Source organism: Otolemur garnettii, unplaced genomic scaffold (genome assembly GCF_000181295.1).
Source record: "Otolemur garnettii isolate 467f Iridium unplaced genomic scaffold, OtoGar3 scaffold00144, whole genome shotgun sequence".
Taxonomy (NCBI): domain Eukaryota; kingdom Metazoa; phylum Chordata; class Mammalia; order Primates; family Galagidae; genus Otolemur; species Otolemur garnettii.
In genome coordinates, this window is record NW_003852539.1 from 4,009,989 (window position 1) to 4,029,582 (window position 19,594).

Genomic DNA, 19,594 nt, shown 5'->3' on the forward strand with positions numbered 1-19,594 from the left:
AAAAAAAAAAAAAAAAAAAGAAGAGATGTTTGTCTTTCACAGCATCCCTTATCTAAACCTGGCATTCAAAGTCTTCCATATTTTGTAGGGGTACAGTGGCTCACACCTGTAATCCTAGTACTCTGGGAGGCCTGAGGCAGGAAGATCCCTTGATCTCAGGAGTTGAGACCAATCTGAGCAAGAGAGATACCACATCTCTACTAAAAATAGAAAAATTAGCAAGTGTTGTGGCAAGTGCCAGTAGTCCCAACTACTTGGGAGGCTAATGCAGGAGGATGGCTTGAGCCTAGGAGTTTGAAGTTGCTGTGAGTTAGGCTGAGGCCATGGTACTCTAGCCCAGGTGACAAAGCAAGAGTCTGTCTCAAAAAAAAAAAAGTCTTCCATATTTTGACACCCGCCTTCCTTTCCAGGCTGATCTCCCATGACATTGTTGTGTGTAGCGTCCTCTTCTCCTGTGATAGAAGTCTGAGTCTTTGCAAATGTCCATCCCCCAACTCCACCTACTAAAATCTACCATGAAAGTTCACCTTAACTACCATGAAGTTATTATTTTTTTTTGGCCGGGGCAGGGTTTGAACCTGCCACCTCCAGTATATGGGGCCAGCGCCCTACTCCTTGAGCCACAGGCACCACCCACCATCAAGTTATTTTTAATCAACCCAAGTAGATGAGTCTCTTCTCAAAATCCTAACTGCATTTTCTTTTCCCTAATTTTGAGTCTCCAACCACATGTATTGTCAGTATCTACATCACTGCCTCCTTAACCTCCAAGTTCATCAATTTTTTGAGATCACAGACATCTATTTCATGTTTCTTCATAGGACCTCCACAATACTTTGCACCTAATTATTTATAATTAATAAATAATTGCTGAAGGAATGGTTGCCTCACTAAACACATGCCTCCCACTGGCAGCGGGGGCCAGATTTACGACTCAAGACAATTGAGAATCTAATTCAGCATCCACTGGGTACTCAAAGACTCAAGGCACTCATACACAGAGAAGAAGAAGGAAAGGCAAAATTATTTCTCTATCTGCTGGTGCCCATCAGGGTTTACTCCCAGACCTTCTTTAGCTTGGCTCATGTTGCGTTATTTTACATGTGTTAATTGATGCTTTATAAATTATTTGCTGGACATTCCAGCAAAGATTCAGAGTTTGATCACAGGGAAAGAATGTTCTCTCCATTCCTCCCTGCAGAGATAGCTATCTTCTGTGGGATGCCAGACACTGAAGGGGCTACCCCAAGACTTATCCTTTGACCAGTAATGGGAAGAAAATCACCTAGTTCTAGTCTCAGAAGTGCAGGATCACCAACCTGTCCCGCACAGGCTCTGTTCAGCCAATCTCATCAGAGCTCCCTTTCTGCCCAGTTCCTGGAAACCCTTTTCAAGCTTGGCCTTAAATTGCCAAATCTGCTGTGGGGCCGGAAGCCTTTGCCCACTCTCATGCTGCCCTCTTCTGTTCAGAAAGTGCAACATCTCTAGTTTAAGAGGCCTGTATGGTGCCAGCCACCCAGGAAGACAGGATCCCTACCACCAGAAGCCCATCACCATAGCAACCTTCAAAATGGTTACTCAGCCATCTGGGTTACCATAGCAACCAGCCAACTTTCTCCACCTCAGCCTCTCCCTAAACCTTTTCCCCTGGCTTGCCAGAGCCAATGCCAAAGAATTTCCAAGGCTTACTGGGGGAAATAAGCAGAGGCTGGACCCCTGATAGGCAGCTATCCTGGAGAAGCATGGAATGCCTCACCTGCTTGGGGCTTCCTGAGACACAGTGAAGATGATGGGTGTTAAGGCACCCATGAACCTTCAAGTGCGGCACAGATGTTAGCTGTTATTAAACTTCTGTTCCTTGTAATGGGAGAGGCAGTGGGTTGCCCTAGGCAGAGATAGGGCTATTCTCAGTTTGGCCCCTTACTGGGTAGAAGACATTGAACAACTTACTGAACTCTCTGGGTTTCTATTTCCTGCAGCATAACTGCCTCCTAAAGTTGTTTTGAGGATTAGGTCAAATGCAGCATGAAAAGTGCTAAGCACAAAGCCTGGCATTCAGAACATAACAATAGTTGTTAGAAAAAGCATTTAGCCAGGTGTTGTGGTAGGCACCTATAGTCCCAGCTACTCCAGAGGCTGAAGCAAGAAGATGGCTTGAGTCCCAGAGTTTGAGGTTGCTGTGAGCTATGATGCCACAGCACTCTATCCAAGGATGACAAAGTGAGACTGTCACAAAAAAAAAAAAAAAAAAAAAGAAAGAAAAGTATGGGTCTGTCTGCTATTTCCCAGCTTCTCTGTGAATTTTTTCACAAGAAAAAAAGCTATTTTTCCTCTTTGAAAGAATCAGGCTAATGTAAATGCTACTCTACCACACACAATCCCTCTACTTCGTGGCAAAAGTCTCATCCTACGTGGGGAGTCTGAGGTTCCTACCAAGCAGGGCTACAGGCAGTCTATACTCTTTGGGGATTTGAGGGGTATGGCTTGTTTACCTGAGACACAGGCTCCTTTGACAAGAACAGAATTCATTCCCTTCCTAATTTTAAAGACCTCAATCCTATTGCATCTCAACTTCAGTCTCTTGAGATTAAATCCTTGAAATCCATTTTGGGGTATTTTCTTCAATTACACTAGCAGGGTCCCAATTCAAACTCAAGGTCCATGGGCTTGAGGTGATTTGGACAAAACAGACAGACACCATCCCCTAAAATCAAGGTTTCATACATAGAACCAGGAATGCTTTAGTCTAGCTCGGTGTGTTCTGGGAATGGAATATGGAACTCAAGCTGGAAGGACCAGAGGATCATCCCAGCATCACTAAGAGGGTCTCCAGCTTTTGGAAGTTAGGATCCCTTGTAAAGTCTCTGTGCAGTGGATCAGGTGGACTTGTTCTAGTCATCAGATACAGACTGTGGTATAAACTGTATAAATAAACTGGTATATCTGCTATTAGAACAACAGTATAATATAATGGTAAGAACGTGTGGGAGGTGAAAGTATGTGATTACTGGGAGGCAGTGATATTATGATAAATATATACCAGGGGTGCCAAAAAATGTATATACATCTCAAGAGATCTTATGGGAAGTAAAATCGATTATTTCCAAAAAGTGTATGAAATGCAGGTAAAATGGCTGGGTGTAGCATGTCTAGGTACACTTGACCAGTAACCATACCTTCAATTCAACTTCAAAAAGTAATATATAGATAACATCTTAAAATATGTATACATTTTTTACCATCTTGTATGTGTTATGTGTGTGTGTATTTTTGTCCGTGGTTCGGTTCCTGACTCATAAATCCATATCCCTTCTTACATTTTTTTGTCATAATATTGGGACACTTTACCCTTCAGAAGCTGGCCTCATGGCTCAGTGCCTGTAGCACAGTGGTTAGAGTGCCAGCCACATGCAGCGAGGTTGATGGGATTGAGCCTGGCCAGGCCAGCTAAGCAACAATGGCAACTGCAACAAGAAAATAGCCGGGTGTTGTGGCAGGTGCCTGTGGTCCCACCTACTTGGGAGTCTGAGGCAAGACAATCTCTTAAACCCAAGAGTAGGAGGTTGCTATGAGCTGTGACACTACGGCACTCTACCAAGGGTGACATAGTGAGGCTCTGTCTCAAAAAAAAAAAAAAGAAGCGCCTCAGAAAATAGAATCTCTTTCTCTGACCTCCTTCCTCTTTTCACCTGCTCTTTTTTCTTCCCAGGTCAGGACTCTAATCTTCCCATATTTTCTTTTTTTTTCTCTCTCTCTCTTTTCTTTTCTTCAAGACAAAGTCTTTGTCTTACTCTGTTGTCCTGGGCAGAATGCCATGCCATCATTGTAGCTTATAGCAACCTCAAACTCTTGGGCTTAAGTAATCCTCCTGCCTCAGCTTCCCAAGTAGCTGGGACTATAGGCATCCACCATGATGCCTGACTAGTTTGTCTGTCTTTAGTAGGGAGGGGGCCTCATTCTTGCTCAGGCTGGTCTCAAACTTCTGAGCTCAAGCAATCCACCCACCTTGGCCTCCTAGAGTACTGGGATTACAGATGTAAGCCACTGCACCTGGTATCTCTGTTTTTTTTCTTTTAGTAGGCACAGAACCAGTGCATCCGCTGCCTTTCTGATTGTGGGTCATAAGCCTCCCATTTCAGAAGAGGTCCTGCCCCATTCCCTGGGGGGAAGAAGTGCTATACAGAGAGATCAAGAAGAATCCAAACAGACAGGCCTTGCTGGGCTTCCAATACCCCTTTTGTCCAATCCCATGGTTGTCAATCATGCCTATCATATTAAGTCTCCATAATATGCCCAAGAGAACAGGACTCAAAGAGCTTCCGGATTGCTGAATGGGTGGAGGTTCCTGGAGGGAAGCACCCAGGGAGGGCATGGAAACTCCACATTCCTCACCCCGTAAAGATCTATGCATCCCTTCAGTTGTATCCTTTATAAAAAACCAGTGAACATACGCGTTTCCCTGAGTTCTGTGAGCAGCTCTAGCAAATCAATTGAACCCAAGGAAGAGGGTTCAATTTATAGCTGGCGTCTCAGAAACACAGGTAAAACAATCTACGGCTGGGGATTGGCACTGGGAGTGAAGGGAGGCAATCTTAGGAACTGAGACCCCAATCCAAGGGATTTGATGCTATCTCCAAGTAAAAAGTGTCATTTTTTTCTTTTTTTTTTTTTTTTTTGAGAAAGAATCTCACTTTGTCACCCGTGGTAGAGTGTGGTGGTTTTATAGCAAACAGCAGCTTCAAACGTTTGGGCTCAAGCAATCCTCTTGCCTCAGCCTCCTGAGTAGCTAGGACTATAAGTACCCACCACAATAATGCCTGGCTATTTCTTTTTTAGAGACAGAGGTCTCACTCTGGCTTAGGCTGGTCTCCCTCTGGCTCAAGCTTCTGAGCTCAAGCAATCAGCCCGCATTGGCCTCCAGGAGTGCTAAGATTACAGGCATGCGCCACCGCACCCTGCCCTGTCAGAATTTAATTGGAAGACACCCAGCTGGTGTCCACTGCAGAAATGATTGCTTGCTTGCAGACAGTGAGAAATCCTCACATATTTTAGGGTCACAGAAGTCTTCTGTCTCGATTCTTGAATGAGAAAATGGAAAAAACACACTTCCTGTTTTTTCCACTGATAGGAGTGTATGAATGAAATAAGATTGGCCATGAATTGACTTTGTTTCTGGGTGATGGGGGTTCATTACCCTAGTCTCACTACTTTGGTATATGTTTGAAGTAGTCAGGAAAGTGTAGGGGGTTTTGGAGGTAGGCCAACCTGAAGCTCAACACTACACAAATCCAAAGAGCATATTTGCCTGTGCTGGAGTTCTGGGGGATACAATGCATAAACTGAGTAAGGCTGAACCCCATCTTCATTATTTGCTTAATGTATAACCTCAGACAAGTTTCTAAACTTTTCTTTTCTGTTGAAAATATTAACTACTACCCAGGGTCCTATGAGGATTAAAGGATGTATGTAAAATACCTGGCACACATCTAGGACTCTACATAGTGGCTTTCCTAGCTATCATTTACTAGGGGATCCCAGTTGGCCTCAGCTCTCAAGCTCCTGAACTGAGTCCAGAGTTCACTCACCAAATCAACTTTCTGGATTCTTTAATTCCTATTCCACTACCTATTCTCTCTTCATTTTCCTTCCTTCCTGCTAAAGCCAAAGGAAGGATAGCCAGAAGAGAAACAAGCAACAAGGATGTGCCCTCTCTCTTCAGGTTGCACTGGCCAATTCCTATTTCTCTGTCTTTTCCTTTTTGGGGGGAGGTGAAGGACAGAGTCTCACTCTGTTGCCCTGGGTTGAGGGCCATGGTGTCATAGTTCACAGCAACCTCAAACTCTTGGGCTCAAGTGATCCTCTTGCCTCAGCCTCCCAATTAGCTGGAACTATGACTAATTTTTTCTAATTTAGTAGACATGGAGTCTTGCTCTTGCTCAGGCTGGTCCTGAGCTCAAGCAATCCACCTCCCAGAGTGCCAGGATTATAGGCATGAACCAGAGCACCCAGCCCTCCTTTTCTTTCTTTTTTTCTTTTCTTTTTTTTTTTTTTTTGAGACAGAGCCTCAAACTGTGACCCTGGGTAGAGTGCTGTTGCATCACAGCTCACAGCAACCTCCAACTCCTGGGCTCAAACGATTCTCCTGCCTCTGCCTCCCAAGTAGCTGGGACTACAGGTGCTCACCAGAACACCTGGCTGTTTTTTGGATGCAGCCGTCATTGTTGTTTGGCAGGCCCAGACTGGATTCGAACCTGCCAGCTCAGGTGTATGTGGCTGGAGCCTCAGCCGCTTGAGCCACTGGCGCTAAGCTTTTTTTTTTCCTCCCTCAGCCTCCCCAGTAGCTAAGACTAAATGTGCATTCCATCATGCCCAGATAATTTTTTCTCATTTTTGGAGAGAAGGGGGTTGCATTCTTGCTCAAGCTGGTCTTGAACTCCTGAGCTCAAGAGATCCCCCTGCCCCTGCCTCCCAAAGTGCTAGCATTACAGGTGTGGGCCACCAGGCCCCGCATACTTCCTATTTCTTTTCCAGTCACAGAAAAAATACTATCACTGCCCTAAGCAGGGGAGGAACAGGAGTAGAAGGCCCTGCTCTCCCAGAACTTCTCTGAAACTCTCTTCAGGCCTTGTAGCACCAGTCATGTTGCCTTCTAAACTGCCTTCATAGGCAGGAGCTGGGGTCTGAAGCCCAGTCTGAGCCTAGAACAAAGTAGTTGTAGGAGTATTTGTTGAATGGGCAAGGATGCGATCAATGAACGAGCAAGCAGATAAATCAGCACGTTTATGAATCGATAAACAAGTGTATGTGTGAATGAATGATGTTAAAGTGAAGAGCTAGTGTGTATCAAAGGCTTACTGTGTAGCAGGCACAGGGCCACTGGCATCTTGCTCTCACTGTCTCATTTAATCTACCCTGCAAGTCTCTGAGGTAGCTAGCTCTCCTGTGCCTCCATCTGAACTGTAAGGCACTGACGCTCCATGAGGTTAGTAACTTCCGAGGGTCACACAACTGGCAGTGAGTGATGAAACTAGGACTCCCACTGAGTCCCAAAGCCATCTCCCTGCTTAATTGAATGGAAGGGTGAGCAAATGAGGAAACATACAAAAGAGCAGGGTGGGAGGTGGGGGATACCCAGAGACACACATTGAAGCTCCAGGCAGAATCCTTTGCTGGACCACAAGTCAAAAGCCCGGTTTCTTCTTGGATAGAAGGTAGGGCACAGTTCAGGATAGAAATTTCCACTCCTAACCACACTTCAAGTTAGAAGGCCTTCAGACCTTCCCTGTAGCAGCATCCTAAGTCCAGGCAGCACCCATTCTGCTCCTGCAGGAGAGCCAAGGCGGAGCTCTACTCACCTAAGCCTCCCAGGGAACTGGCTAGCTTCTGACAGGTGGCAACAGGCAGTCACAGGGTCAAAGCATGGCAGGTCCTAGCTACAGCAACCAGGAGAGAGCTGGCCAGGCTTAGTATAGCACTCTGGTGCTGATAGATTTTTTTTTTTTTTTTTTTGAGAAAGAGTCTCATTGTGTCACAATGGGTAGAGTGCAGCTGTGTCATTGTAGCTCACAGCAAGCTCAAACTGTTGGGCTTGAACAATCCTCTTGCCTCAGCCTTCCAAGGTAGCTGAGACTACAGACCTACGCCAGTACACCCGGCTAGTTTTTCTATTTTTAGTAGTGATGGGGTCTCGCTTTTGCTCAGGCTGGCCTCAAATTCCTGAGTTCAAGTGATCCTCCTGCCTCAGCCTCCCAGAGTACTAAGATTATAGATGTGAGCCACTGCACCTGGCCAGGTGCTGACAGATTATATCCAGATATATCCATAAGCCTTTCCTTAGAGGGAGGCCTGCTGAGATAAAAAGAAAAATGCCACCCGAGAAGCTGCTGCCATGTCAGCTCCTCTGGTGGCATCTAATCTCTGAGCCCATGAGAGTAAGAATGATAGCAGTCCACAGTCCCCAGAGTAACCAGTCCTTCATCTGCATTCCTAACCTTAGTCCCAGGCTCCTCTGTAACAGAAAGTCATGAGCCAGACTGTCATTCCATAATATACCTTTTTCTGCATCACCTGGGAAGCTACTAGAAAAGCATGATGGGAGGCTGATGGCATAATGACAGCATCACACCTTGCAATGCAGCAACTACCTTCCCTCACCAGCTAGGGTCCCACAGGGACCCTGAGCCTCAGCAAAAGGACAGATTGGTTGTCTTTTCTGCTGCCTGCACAGAATTCTGCCCAAGTGGTCATTTTCTATCCCTGCAGCTAATGTGACCCAGATTTACTTTCAAAGAGCTGGAGCTGAGCTGGTGGTGTGTAGCTACAATTCATTCTGCCCCACTTTCACGTGACTCTCTTCTGCTCATCTCTCCTGCTGCTAAAACCAAGCTCCAGAACAGAGCCAGGGACTCTGAGGACCCTGCAAGGGAAGCCTGGAGAGGAGAAGGAGCTTTCTTAAGTACAAAGCTTGAAAAGTCTCAGAGCAAGGAAGGTTGCCACCAGCCCAGGAGTAAGGATTCCCAGTAACACTGTTTTTCTCATCTCTGTATTCCCTTCTTCCCACTCATGGCTTGGCCAGAATAAACCATCTACTCTCTGACAAAGTACTAGAGGGAACAAAAGAAAGGGATAGAAATAAGAGGCTTGGGCCCCTTCCTTGGTGACCTGGGAAACCGCCAGCCTTCTGGAGTCTCCACGGCCTCTTCTGGTTGCCAGGGAAGTTACAAGGAATGACACTGCTAAGTGCAGTAAGAAGCACATGAACCTATGTTTGTCCATCACATTTTCTTTTTTTTTTAAAGACAGAGTCTCACTTTATCACCCTTGATAGAGAACCATGGCAACATCACATACCTCACAGCAACCTCCAACTCCTGGGCTTAGGTGATTCTCTTGCCTCAGCCTCCCGAGTAGCTGGGACTACAGGCACTCACCACAAGGCCCGGCTATTTTTTGTTGCAGTTGGCTAGGGCTGGGTTTGAACCCGCCACCCTCAGCATATGGGGCCGGCGCCCTACTCACTGAGCCACAGAAACTGCCCTGTCCATCACATTTTAATTCTCATTCAATGACCATTTGGAGCAGGTATTATTTCCTTACAAATAAGGAAACTGCAGTTCCAAGAAGTAAAGTCATTTGCTTAACTGTTCTGCCTCTAGGTCCAGTTGTTTCCACAGTGCCTGGCACATAGCGGGGGCTATATCTATTTTTTTACTGAATGAATGAATAAATGAATAAGCAGAGAGGTTCCTGTGGGATGTCTTCCCAGAACTTGCATCACAGAGGAGAGATACAGGGGTATAGAGGAGAGATATGGGGGTACAGAAGAGTAGGCTCCCTCCTCTGAGCAGACACCATGCCCTCAGAGCTGTGTGCTCCAGGCAGAAAGGGAACAGTTGGACTCCTGATTACAAGCTCCACATTTAGGGGGAAAATGAACAATGAACTTGAATATAAGACCAAGTGAAACAAACGCTGGGTAGAGATACAGCTGCTGTCTGACTGAGGAGATCAAGGAAGGCTTCCAGGAGGAGGCCATGATGGAGCAGAAGTTGGGAATGATCGTTTCAGCCGCACATGGTGAGGGGCTCTTGATGATGAATGCCACAAATGCTTTCTGCAGGTTAACTAGGAGACCAACATTAGCCTTTAGTAACTGAGCTCCCCTTTTGTACAATACACACAGGGGTGTAATTATCTTTTTCCTTCTATACTCTCAACTAGATTGAGTTCCATGAAGAAGAGACCACGTCTTCTTTCATCTTTGAACATCAATGCTAAAAACAGGAAGTGTCCTGAATATGTGATGTTGGATAAATGAATGGGTGGCTGGTGAGTGCCTCTTGCACCTAACTCTGCCCTAGCCAGAACATGAGCCTTTCTTCAAGACACTTTACTACCAACTGCAGGAAACTTGTCATAATAAATATGCAAATCTACAATGACGACTAACGTGACTGGCGCCCCCTAGTGTTGTACTACACTGTTTTGTTTGTTTTAAGGTTTTGGCCGGGGCTGGGTTTGAAACCGCCACCTCTGGGATATGGGATTGGTGCCCTACCCTTTTGAGCCACAGGCGCTGCCCTTTTTTTTTTTTTTTTTTTTGAGACAGAGCCTCAAGCTGTCCCCCTGGGTAGAGTGCCGTGGCATTACAGCTCACAGCAACCTCCAACTCCTGGGCTCAAGCGAGTCTCCTGCCTCCGCCTCCCAAGTAGCTGGGACCACAGGCGCCCGCCACAACGCCCGGCTATTTTTTGGTTGCAGCCGTCATTGTTGTTTGGCGGGTCTGGGCTGGGGATTCGAACCCACCACCTTAGGTGTACGTGGCTGGCGCCTTAGCTATAGGCGAGCCCCCTTGTTTGTTTTTAACCACTCGCTCAAGCGAGTCTCCTGCCTCCGCCTCCCAAGTAGCTGTGACCACAGACGGCCGCCACAACGGCTGTCTATTTTTTTTGTTGTTGTTGTTGCAGCCATCAATGTTGTTTGGCGGGCCCAGGCTGGATTTGAACCCGCCAGCTCAGGTGTATGGGCTGGCGCCTTAGCCACTTGAGCCACAGGCGCCGAGCCTTTTAACCACTCTTTTTCCTCTCTCCTTCTCTATCCTTTGGGACTGCACACCTTACTAAAGTAACCTCCCTAGCTTCCCTCTTCCTTATTGCCTCTCACCAAAAAGAAAGGATATTACTACTGCTCTTCACTAAAGACAGAGAGCCAGAGGGGAAAAGGCAAAGTTTCCTAGATCTTTGTCTCTGCCCTCTCCTTCTCCTATAGATCAGAATCTTGAGGACTCTCCCAGAAGTGACTAAAAGGTCTCTCAGGTGAGTCTGAACACCAAGTCAGCTACTTAGATAATCACCTGCAGAAGATTCAGACTGGCCTGGCTGCCAGGTATTGCCTAAGGAAACAAATAGCAATGTACTCGGAGTTAGAAGGTCTGTGTCTTCCAGTCCTGTGTGACCACAGGGAAATCCCTTAAACCCTCTGAGCCTCAGATGCTGACATGTGTCATGCCTATCACAAAGAATTATTATGAAATCTCTGTATAAACCATAAAGCTGATAAACAGAAATAAGGCACTCTCATTAGTAACTATTTTTGCATTTCAGTGTAGCCGGGCTTAAGGAGTTGGGAATAGGGCTGGCAAAAGAGGAGGGAGAAAAAAAAATGAAGGGAAAGGAGGAGGATAGGGAGATGGAAGGAAAAATCATGTTCCAGCCTGTATAGAGTCCCTATAACCTGCTTTGACTTTGTCGGCTGAGATCACCAGGTTTCTTAGCCTTGACACGCCTCTTTACTCTGACATGTGTGACCAGCAGGGTTCCCCTGTGAGGCCTCTCAAGTAAGGGCAAGACCCTGAGACTAGCTCAGGACAGGGAACGGGGCCAGGGAAAGGGGAGATCTCCGTTTGGTGAGACTGATTCAGACACCCCCACTTGGCCTCATAAGCCAAGGCCCAGAGGGAGGAGAAAATTGCACAGCTGGCTTCCAGTCTAAGACTGATTTCATTTCCTCCCAGAATGAAAAGTCTGCTTCAGAGAGCTTCAGAACATCCAGGCCCCCCCCACCCCACGGCCCTCCTGAACGTCATATGAAGGAGTCCCCGCAGAGCTAAGGCTGCCTTTTTCATTCTTCTGGCAGAGCCCCCACAACATTCTAAAATCACATGAAGATTCCAGCCAGACCCTAAAGTTGCAGTCCCGCCTCGTCTCTGCTGCCTCTCTTCTCTCCTGCTAAAGAAACACGCCCAACTGCAGAGCACAAGTTATTTTTAACCATGGCAGTCTCCCCATTTTCAGCCTCACTGGCCCAGCCCCCTCCTCAAAACAGGCAGTCAGCACTGTCAGGATGCAAAGTAGATCAGCACGGATGACAGAAACAGAGCACAGCACAGGCCATCCCTTTGCTCAGTTGACCCAGGGGCTTTGCCTATAGATTAAGCCTCCTTGAGTCCACTCTGCTTCTATTCTAGACTCAGAACCTTAAAAAGCAGGCAAATCATCTCCTGGGCCTCCTCAGAGAAGGCTGGAAATCATCACAAAGCGATCTAGAGGTATGCATGAGTGATGAAGGATGGAGACAGAGAATAAGGAAGAGAGAATGAGACACCCACTCTGCTTTCAAAGAGCCCTGAATCATGGGTCTTCATGGCTGGGGACAAGTAAAGCCCTTCCTGTTTCCTAGGGGCAGCTCTGAAAACTCTGCCACTGGCTGATGCTGCAGGCCCAAAGGTCTTGAGAAGGATTTCCTCCAAGGGCTCCCTACAACCCATAAAGAAGGAGTTCAAACTCTCATGCCTGCTGACTCTTCACTTGGAGCTCCCTCCCGCTAAAATCCTTTCCCAACTACTGGAGCCCACATAACTCTATCCCTGTCTAACTTACCATTACAACCCACTGCTTGTTCCCAGATCCCAATCTGTCACGTATTATCCTCAAGGCACCCTTGCTTGCATTCATTCAGTCATTCAATACTGGCTGATCTCTAGCATGCACAAGGCCTGTACAAATCATTAGGGTAAAAACATAAGACATAGTCCCAAATTGTTCCCAGTTCTGGGGGAGTGATGGGTACCCTGTGGGTTCACTGCTGTACTGTACCAGGGAACAAGGAAGGGAGAAAGGTGTGAATGCGAGAGTGGAGGAGGCAGCTTTGGATACCACTGAGGGCATTAGGGACATCGTGGAGGCGGCACTTAATAGAGAAGGGGGGAGGCTATTGGCATCTTGCAGAGGAGAAAACGAAAAGCATGGACGTTTGACCCAGCAGGGTGCATGGGGCCAAATTATAGTGCAATGTAGCAGGGTGCTTGAGGGCAGAGGTGGCAGCAGGTGAAGCTGAAGAGGTAAGTTGGGGCTAATTTTGATGGGTCTTTATGTTAAAGCCTTTATTCCACAGGCAATGAAGAGCCAAAGATGGGTTATAAGCAGCTGAGTAATAGGATTAGGTTTGCATTTTAGACCTAAAATACTCTGTGAGTCATGTGGAGGATGGGGGGGCAAGACTAAGAAAGGGAGAACTATTAGATAGTTGTTGGAGGTCCAGGTGACAGATGACAAAGTGGAGGGGGCAGGACAGGCCTTGGTGATAGCTGGAAAGCGAGTGATGTCACTGAATTAGCTGCAGGCACTCCTCTGTCTATCTGTCTGCACTCTGGCACCGAACCCTGCTGAGCACACCCCAGGGAGGCAGCTTTGAATGCCTTCGGTGGAAGTATCGCCTTTACAGAGCCAAAAACTGTGCTGAGGGCTTTGCGAACATTACTGCATCTAACCCTCAAGGCAAGCCTGCACAGGGGACATTCTGAAGATAAGGAAAGTGAGGCTCAGGTGGAGGAAGGGACTTGCTCAGTGTCACATAGATGGTCAGTGGCAGGGCCACAACCTAACACCTTGTCTCTCTGACTCCAAAACCTACACTCACAGCCACTGCACTGCACTGGGCTTGTCAAAGAACTGGGACCTCCCACCACAGGTGGAGGCAGCCCCCAGGTCTCACATCGTGTTTAAGGTAAATGCCTACAACACCTTTGGAAGGTAATGCGAGTAAACCTGAACTATAACTTTGTTATAATGAAATAACTCGGGCAGCGCCTGTGGCTCAAAGGAGTAGGGCGCCGTCTCATATACCGGAGGTGGTGGGTTCAAACCCGGCCCTAGCCAAAAACTGCAAAATAAATAAATAAATATGTGAATTTAAAAAAGAGAAAGAAAGAACTCAACAGATGTAAAAAAATTATTATTCTTAAATATGTTTACAACAGCATTGTCTACTATGGTGAAAAAAAGAGTAGGATATAGAAAATTGAAAAATATTATACAACATTTTAAAATGGCAACTATAATACAAAAAATCTTTTTGATGTAAGAGTAACCGACAAGATCCAGAATGGCACATAAACCATGAAGGCAACTGCTTAGAAAATATAACTGAACAGAGACAGACCCTGGGAAGGTGATGCAGAAATGAAAACAGTTCTCATGTTAGCAAAGGGGTAGAAGATTTTCCTCTTCCAAGTTTTTCTCCAATCTTATTTCATCATCTTTTTAGCAGTAATAATAATAAACTATATTCCAGTTGGCTTGTCAGAGAGCCCTGAGGAGGACATGTCTGCCCCCCACCCAGCCAGTGGCCCATTCCTCTCTCCCACCCACAGCATCCAGCTGCTCACTGGGGGATCTCTCTTACCAGCAACTCTGACCACAGCACGCTCTGCAGGGTCCAGCACTGAATCCTGGCTTTTCCGCTTTTTCTGCTCATGCAGGGGCAGGTTCCAGGGCAAAGTGTCCCCTGGGGGGCAGGGAGACAGGCTCCCAGACCTCTCGCTCCTGTAAGACCGTTCGCTTCGACATGACCGCTCACTCCGACATGACCGCTCACTGAGCGTCTCTTCATCCGAGGAAGACATGGCCCAGGTAGGGGCTGCAGCAGGTGGGCCTCCAGGGAGAAGGGATCTGGAGGAGAGAAGGGTGAATGTGAACAGACAGGAGGGGTCACATGAGAAAAACTGGGACTTGGCAAGAGAGGTTCTAGTCCTAGTTATGCCACTGACCAGACTTTTTCACCTATCTGAACCTCAGTTTTTCCATCTGGAAAATGGGATGAAGATAATACATGAGAAAACTAATTCACAAAATTTGGGGAAAATCATGAGATCACACACATGAAGGTGTCTATAAAACTTAAAACACTGTAAAAGTTAGCTCCCATTACAAGTAACCACTGTTATTTATTTATTTATTTTGCAGTTTTTATTGTTATGGGGTACATTTGGAAAACTAAGCTCACAGGTCCCGCAAGATAGAAAGATGTGGGTTCAAATTCTACTACACCATTTACTAGCTATGAGACCCTGGAGACGCCACGTAACCTCTTTGAGCCTCAGCATCCTGATATACAAAATGGGAATCATGATATAGCACCTAAACAACATACAAGGTTGTTTGCAAGGACTCAGCGACATCCTGCATGTGAAGCACTTATTCATGCCTAGTGCCCAGTCAGCACTCAATAAGCAGTATCTATTATTACATTCTTGTTCTTACCTCCCAGGAATGCTATAAGGATAAAATGGGGCAACAGATGGGAAGTATTTTCAAAAGCTAAAGCACAGTCTCAACAGGACACATGAGTCAAAGCACAGGCTAGAATAGGCAGAAATTCCTTGCCTATTCTCCCTCTCTGCCTACAGAAGACACATCAGGAAATGTACTGGACTGTAAAACAGATCTGGGTATAAAAATTCTGGTTTTGGCCACTTAACAATCAGTAAGCGTGACTGGAGCAAGTCACTTCACCTCTCTGAGACTCAGTTTCTTCAGGTGAAAAATGGGAGAAATGCTACATTTTAGAGGATGTTTTAAGAATATAGTAAAGCGCAAATGTAAAACTGGCTGATGTCATGCATGGCACACAGCAGGCATTAGATAAAATGGTCAGTCATTTGCTTATTCCAAGGGCTGTTTGGGAATAAGTGTCTCAGCGTGGGAGGTGAGGATGGGATGGAAATTCTATTTTTCAGGTCAGTTTAGCTAGTGGAGAGTGTTGAGTGAAAAATACAATGGCTCTGGGGCCAGCTGGGCTCCACCAGCCAGAGTGGGCAGCCTTCCCTCAGCCAGGCCAAGCTCACTTGCCAGAACCATCTGCTACACATGGCCCACCACCCCAAGGGCTCCATCAGGGCCGAGATGGTGCATGCCTTCAGCTACAGCCTTCCCACAAGCCCAAAATCCAGCCCAAGTAAATCAGCTCTCACTTTGACTCTGGAGTCTAGGGAGGACAAGGGCTGTTGAATTTCCCTTATAGGGAACACCTGCACACAGGGCTGTGTGGAGAGAGAAGGCAGCCTAAATGGCTAGACATCTGGCCACAGCTCCTCCTGGATTCTGGAATCTCAGACTAGAGGCAGTAAGGGGCAGAGACAGCCTCCTGGGTTACTGGCAGATTCCCACAGTAGGCACAGAATTCAAAGAGATAACAAAAGAAACATCAAACGGTGCAAGAGGCGCTAGATAGCTAGGGAAGACAGAACGTGCCCCTTGCTGGGGCACCCTCTGTGCACGTGGGCCCTCTTCCCGGAGAACACCAAGGAGGGATACAGCCACAGAAGGCAGAAAGGAAAAGACCGAGTCCTGGCACAGCCTTGCCCTTTATCCCGGCAGCTTCCCTCCTCCCCCCGTTACCTTCTGGCTCCCACCTCCCAGCTCTTATGCCCAGGACAGGTACTGAAGTGATAGCCCAGCCTTTGGGAAACTCAGGCCAAGCTTCCATCCCTACCCTCAGCCCAGGACAGGAAAACGCCCCTCCTCTCCACAGACCACCTGCTTCATCCCAGAACCGCCCATTCCCGCTCCAATTTTACTACAAAGGCATGCTTGTCCAAAGCCTCCTCCCAAAAACCCGTCCCTCCTCAGTTCTACCAGGGTCAGTCTCCCGCCCCTCACAAACACCTGTTTGACTTGGGGGTTCCAGCCCCACCCCTGTGTCAGCCAGGTCACTCCATCAATGACCGCGTCTGACCTGAGAGCACGCCCGCACCCCACATCCACCCCAAAGGCCGCAGGCGGTCGGCGACGGACACCTCACCAGGTGCTCCCCCTACGGCGGCCCTCCCCACCTCCCCTACCTCCTTCGCCACGGTGGGAGGAAGGGCGCCCGCGAGCCTGGGGAGGCACGGGTGGGTCCGCGTGCCCGCCGCGCGTGGCTGACAAAGAGCGGGGACGCGCGACCGAGGACCTACAGGGCGCTGGGGCCAGCGGCCGAGCCCTGGGGCTGGGAAGCGATCATCCCCGCCCGGCCCTGCCGTTCCCGTAGATGTCTCGCCCGGCCCGGGTAGGGCTTGGTGCTCTATTTTCCCCGGGAACACGCCTCTCTGGCCCTAGCACCTCCCGCCCGGGGAAACCCCAGTTCCGCGGGCTCGCTGCTCCAGGGCACTGGCCGTGGGGGATGCAGGTGTGAGGCCCCGGCGGCCGCTAAGTGAGCCTGTCAACCAGCCTACCCGCTGCAGCCGGCTGCCCTGGGCCGAGGTGCGGCCGCCCGGCTCAATCAATCACCGCGCCCCAGCCGCCGTCGCGCACCGCGCGCACTCGGGCGGGTAACCCGCATTCAGCCCCGCGGCCCGCGCCTTACCCTGGGAGCCGAGGAGAAGGAAGAGTGGTCGGTGGCAGCAGCAAAGGCGGCGGCGGCGGCCGCGCGCGCCTGGGGCTCGAGCGCAGTCGAGGGGAGCGCGGCAGAGCCGAGGGGAGCGGCTCCCACAATGGCCGAGCTCGCGGCGCCGAGCCCCCCGCCCCCCGCGCCCTAGCGGCAGCGGCTGAAGCGGTGCCGGCGCAGCCGCCCAACTAGCTCCCCCACCCCCAGCGCCGACACCGCCCCCCGCCCCCCAATGCGTGCTCCCCTCGCCCACACCCGACCCAGTGCAGCCAGGCTCCCCGCCCGTCCCAGCCTGTCCGCGGCCCTGCGCCCCTCCGCAATGACCCCCTGTCCTCCTGCTGCCCCCGGGCCCTCCCTCTGGGTTCCTCCCCCTCATCCTCTCCCGCAACTCCTCCCAAGCGGCCGCCTATGTCCCCCCACCCCGGGCCAACCACACCTCCACATTCCCCATCCTCCGCTCGGCGACCTCTCCACCCCGGCCCCGCGGCAGTTCGCTGACCCTGGACCCGGTAACCTGGCCCACCCCTTTGGAGCTCCTCACCGCCGGTCCCCGAGTCGCTCTCCCAAGCTGCCAGCTGCCTCTCAGCCCAGGCCTGGGTCCTCAAACAACCCATTCCTCTGCCCACCCATCTTTTGGCCGCTTTTTCTAAACCCACATTCCGTCCCCGCCCTTTGGGCTGCTCCAGCTCCCAGAGAACGCCCTGCGGGTCCACCTACCCGCCGGGCTTCGGGAACTGAATGTAGGCGGGAACGCTAGGAGGCCCATCTTCTCTGCGGGGTGAAGGGCAGTAGGGAACCAGACTTGAGGAGGGAACTCAAGATTCTTGTTTAGACAGCTCCAGCCCCAGGTACAGCCGTGGGGAAGCTTCATCCATTTCTCGAGAAAGCACGTATTGAGTTCCTTTAGCATGCAGGGCCTAGTCTTACAGAAATGAGCCAGAGTGCCTTCGATTATCTGCTAGGAGAAATAAGAGACTCTGTCCTCAGAGGGACAGAATTTGTCTAAAGTTATTCCACTAATAACTTGCATCGCAACAGCTATTATATGGGCATGCCTGGGTACTGTGCAAAGTGCTTTACCTGGATCATGCAATATCTAATCTGTAGATTAATAAATGAATAAATGAATTTGTTCATTCACTTATTCAACGAACATGATGTACTGAACATCCACCATGCCAGGACCCGTGCTGGATACTGAATATACCGTGATGAACGGGATACATCTGCTCCCTGCCCATTGATTCCATTTGGCTTACAGTCCAGTAGGAAAGATAGACAGTCGTAAATTATAATGCATACCAGGAGGCAGCATTATGATCTCTAACTTATAGATGTAAAACTGACATTAGATGATTTACTCTAAATTATCTAGAGAGATAAAACTACAGATGTTGGCGTGGTCGCGGAGAGAAGGGAACATTTCTACACTGCTGGTAAGAACACAAGCTATACGACCGTTTTGGAAAGAAGTCTGGAGAATACTCAAGGAACTAAAAGTGGACCTACTGTTCGATCCTGCAATTCCTCTACTAAGTATATACCCAGATGATCAAAAATTATTTTATAACAAAGACATTTGCACCAGAATGCTTATTGCAGCCCAATTCATAATAGCCAAGACATGGAAACAGCCCAAGTGCCCATCTACCCATGAATGGACTAACAAATTGTGGTATATGTACACCATGGAATACTATGCAGCCATAAAAAGATGCAGACTTCACATCTTTTATGTTTACCTAGATGGAACTGGAACATATTCTTAGTAAAGTATCTCAAGAATGAGGGGAAAAGTATACAATGTACTCAATACTACTATGAAATCAATATATAACCATCTGTACACTCATACAAATGGCAAAACATAACTATAGTCCATAAAGTAGAAGGGAAGAGGAGACATGGGAGGAGGAAGGGTATCTGGGGGGACCTCACCTAATGTGCATGATGCAATGGTACATTTCAACACCATTAAGAAATGAGTATAATTGTGATGGATGTGCTATTTATTTCAATGTAAGCATTTCACATTGTATATCAAAGCAGTACTGAACCCCATAAATGCATCAATGTACAAAGTTATGATTTAATAAAAAAAAAGTAAATAAATAAATTATCTAGGGAGAAAGTGAGCAATTTCAGGACTGGAGCCCTGTCTTCAGATTCCACAACCTATGTTCTTTGTCACCATAATAGTGGAAAATAAATGTGTGTTGGAGCAATTAACAAGGGCTCTTGAACTTCAAGCTGAGAAATTTGACCTAAATTTTATGCTTATGAGCAGCCAAGGAGGGTGTTCAAGTAATAGAGTAAGGGTAACCCAAGTACAAGTACAAAATGAGTGTGGATAGTTATGCTGGGAGACTACTGTAAGAGTCCTAGCCAAATGTTCTGAAGTTCTGAACCAGAACAAGGATAATGGGAATGGGAAGGGATGCTTTCCACCCAC

At 48.2% G+C, this 19,594-nt stretch overlaps 1 protein-coding gene across 1 annotated transcript in view; it reads right to left on the minus strand.

Annotated features, from left to right (window-relative positions):
* LOC105887913 (microtubule-actin cross-linking factor 1-like) overlaps positions 1-17,244 on the minus strand; it is a 19,549-nt gene extending 2,305 nt beyond the window's left edge. Inside the window, exons 1-2 of the mRNA XM_012810886.1 lie at positions 17,122-17,244; positions 14,182-14,447 (exon numbers count right to left, since the gene is read on the minus strand). Of these exons, the coding sequence (XP_012666340.1) occupies positions 14,182-14,401 (220 nt within the window). The 5' untranslated portion in view covers positions 14,402-14,447; positions 17,122-17,244. The remainder of the gene's footprint in view (positions 1-14,181; positions 14,448-17,121) is intronic.
* Between the last annotated feature and the right edge of the window lie 2,350 nt (positions 17,245-19,594).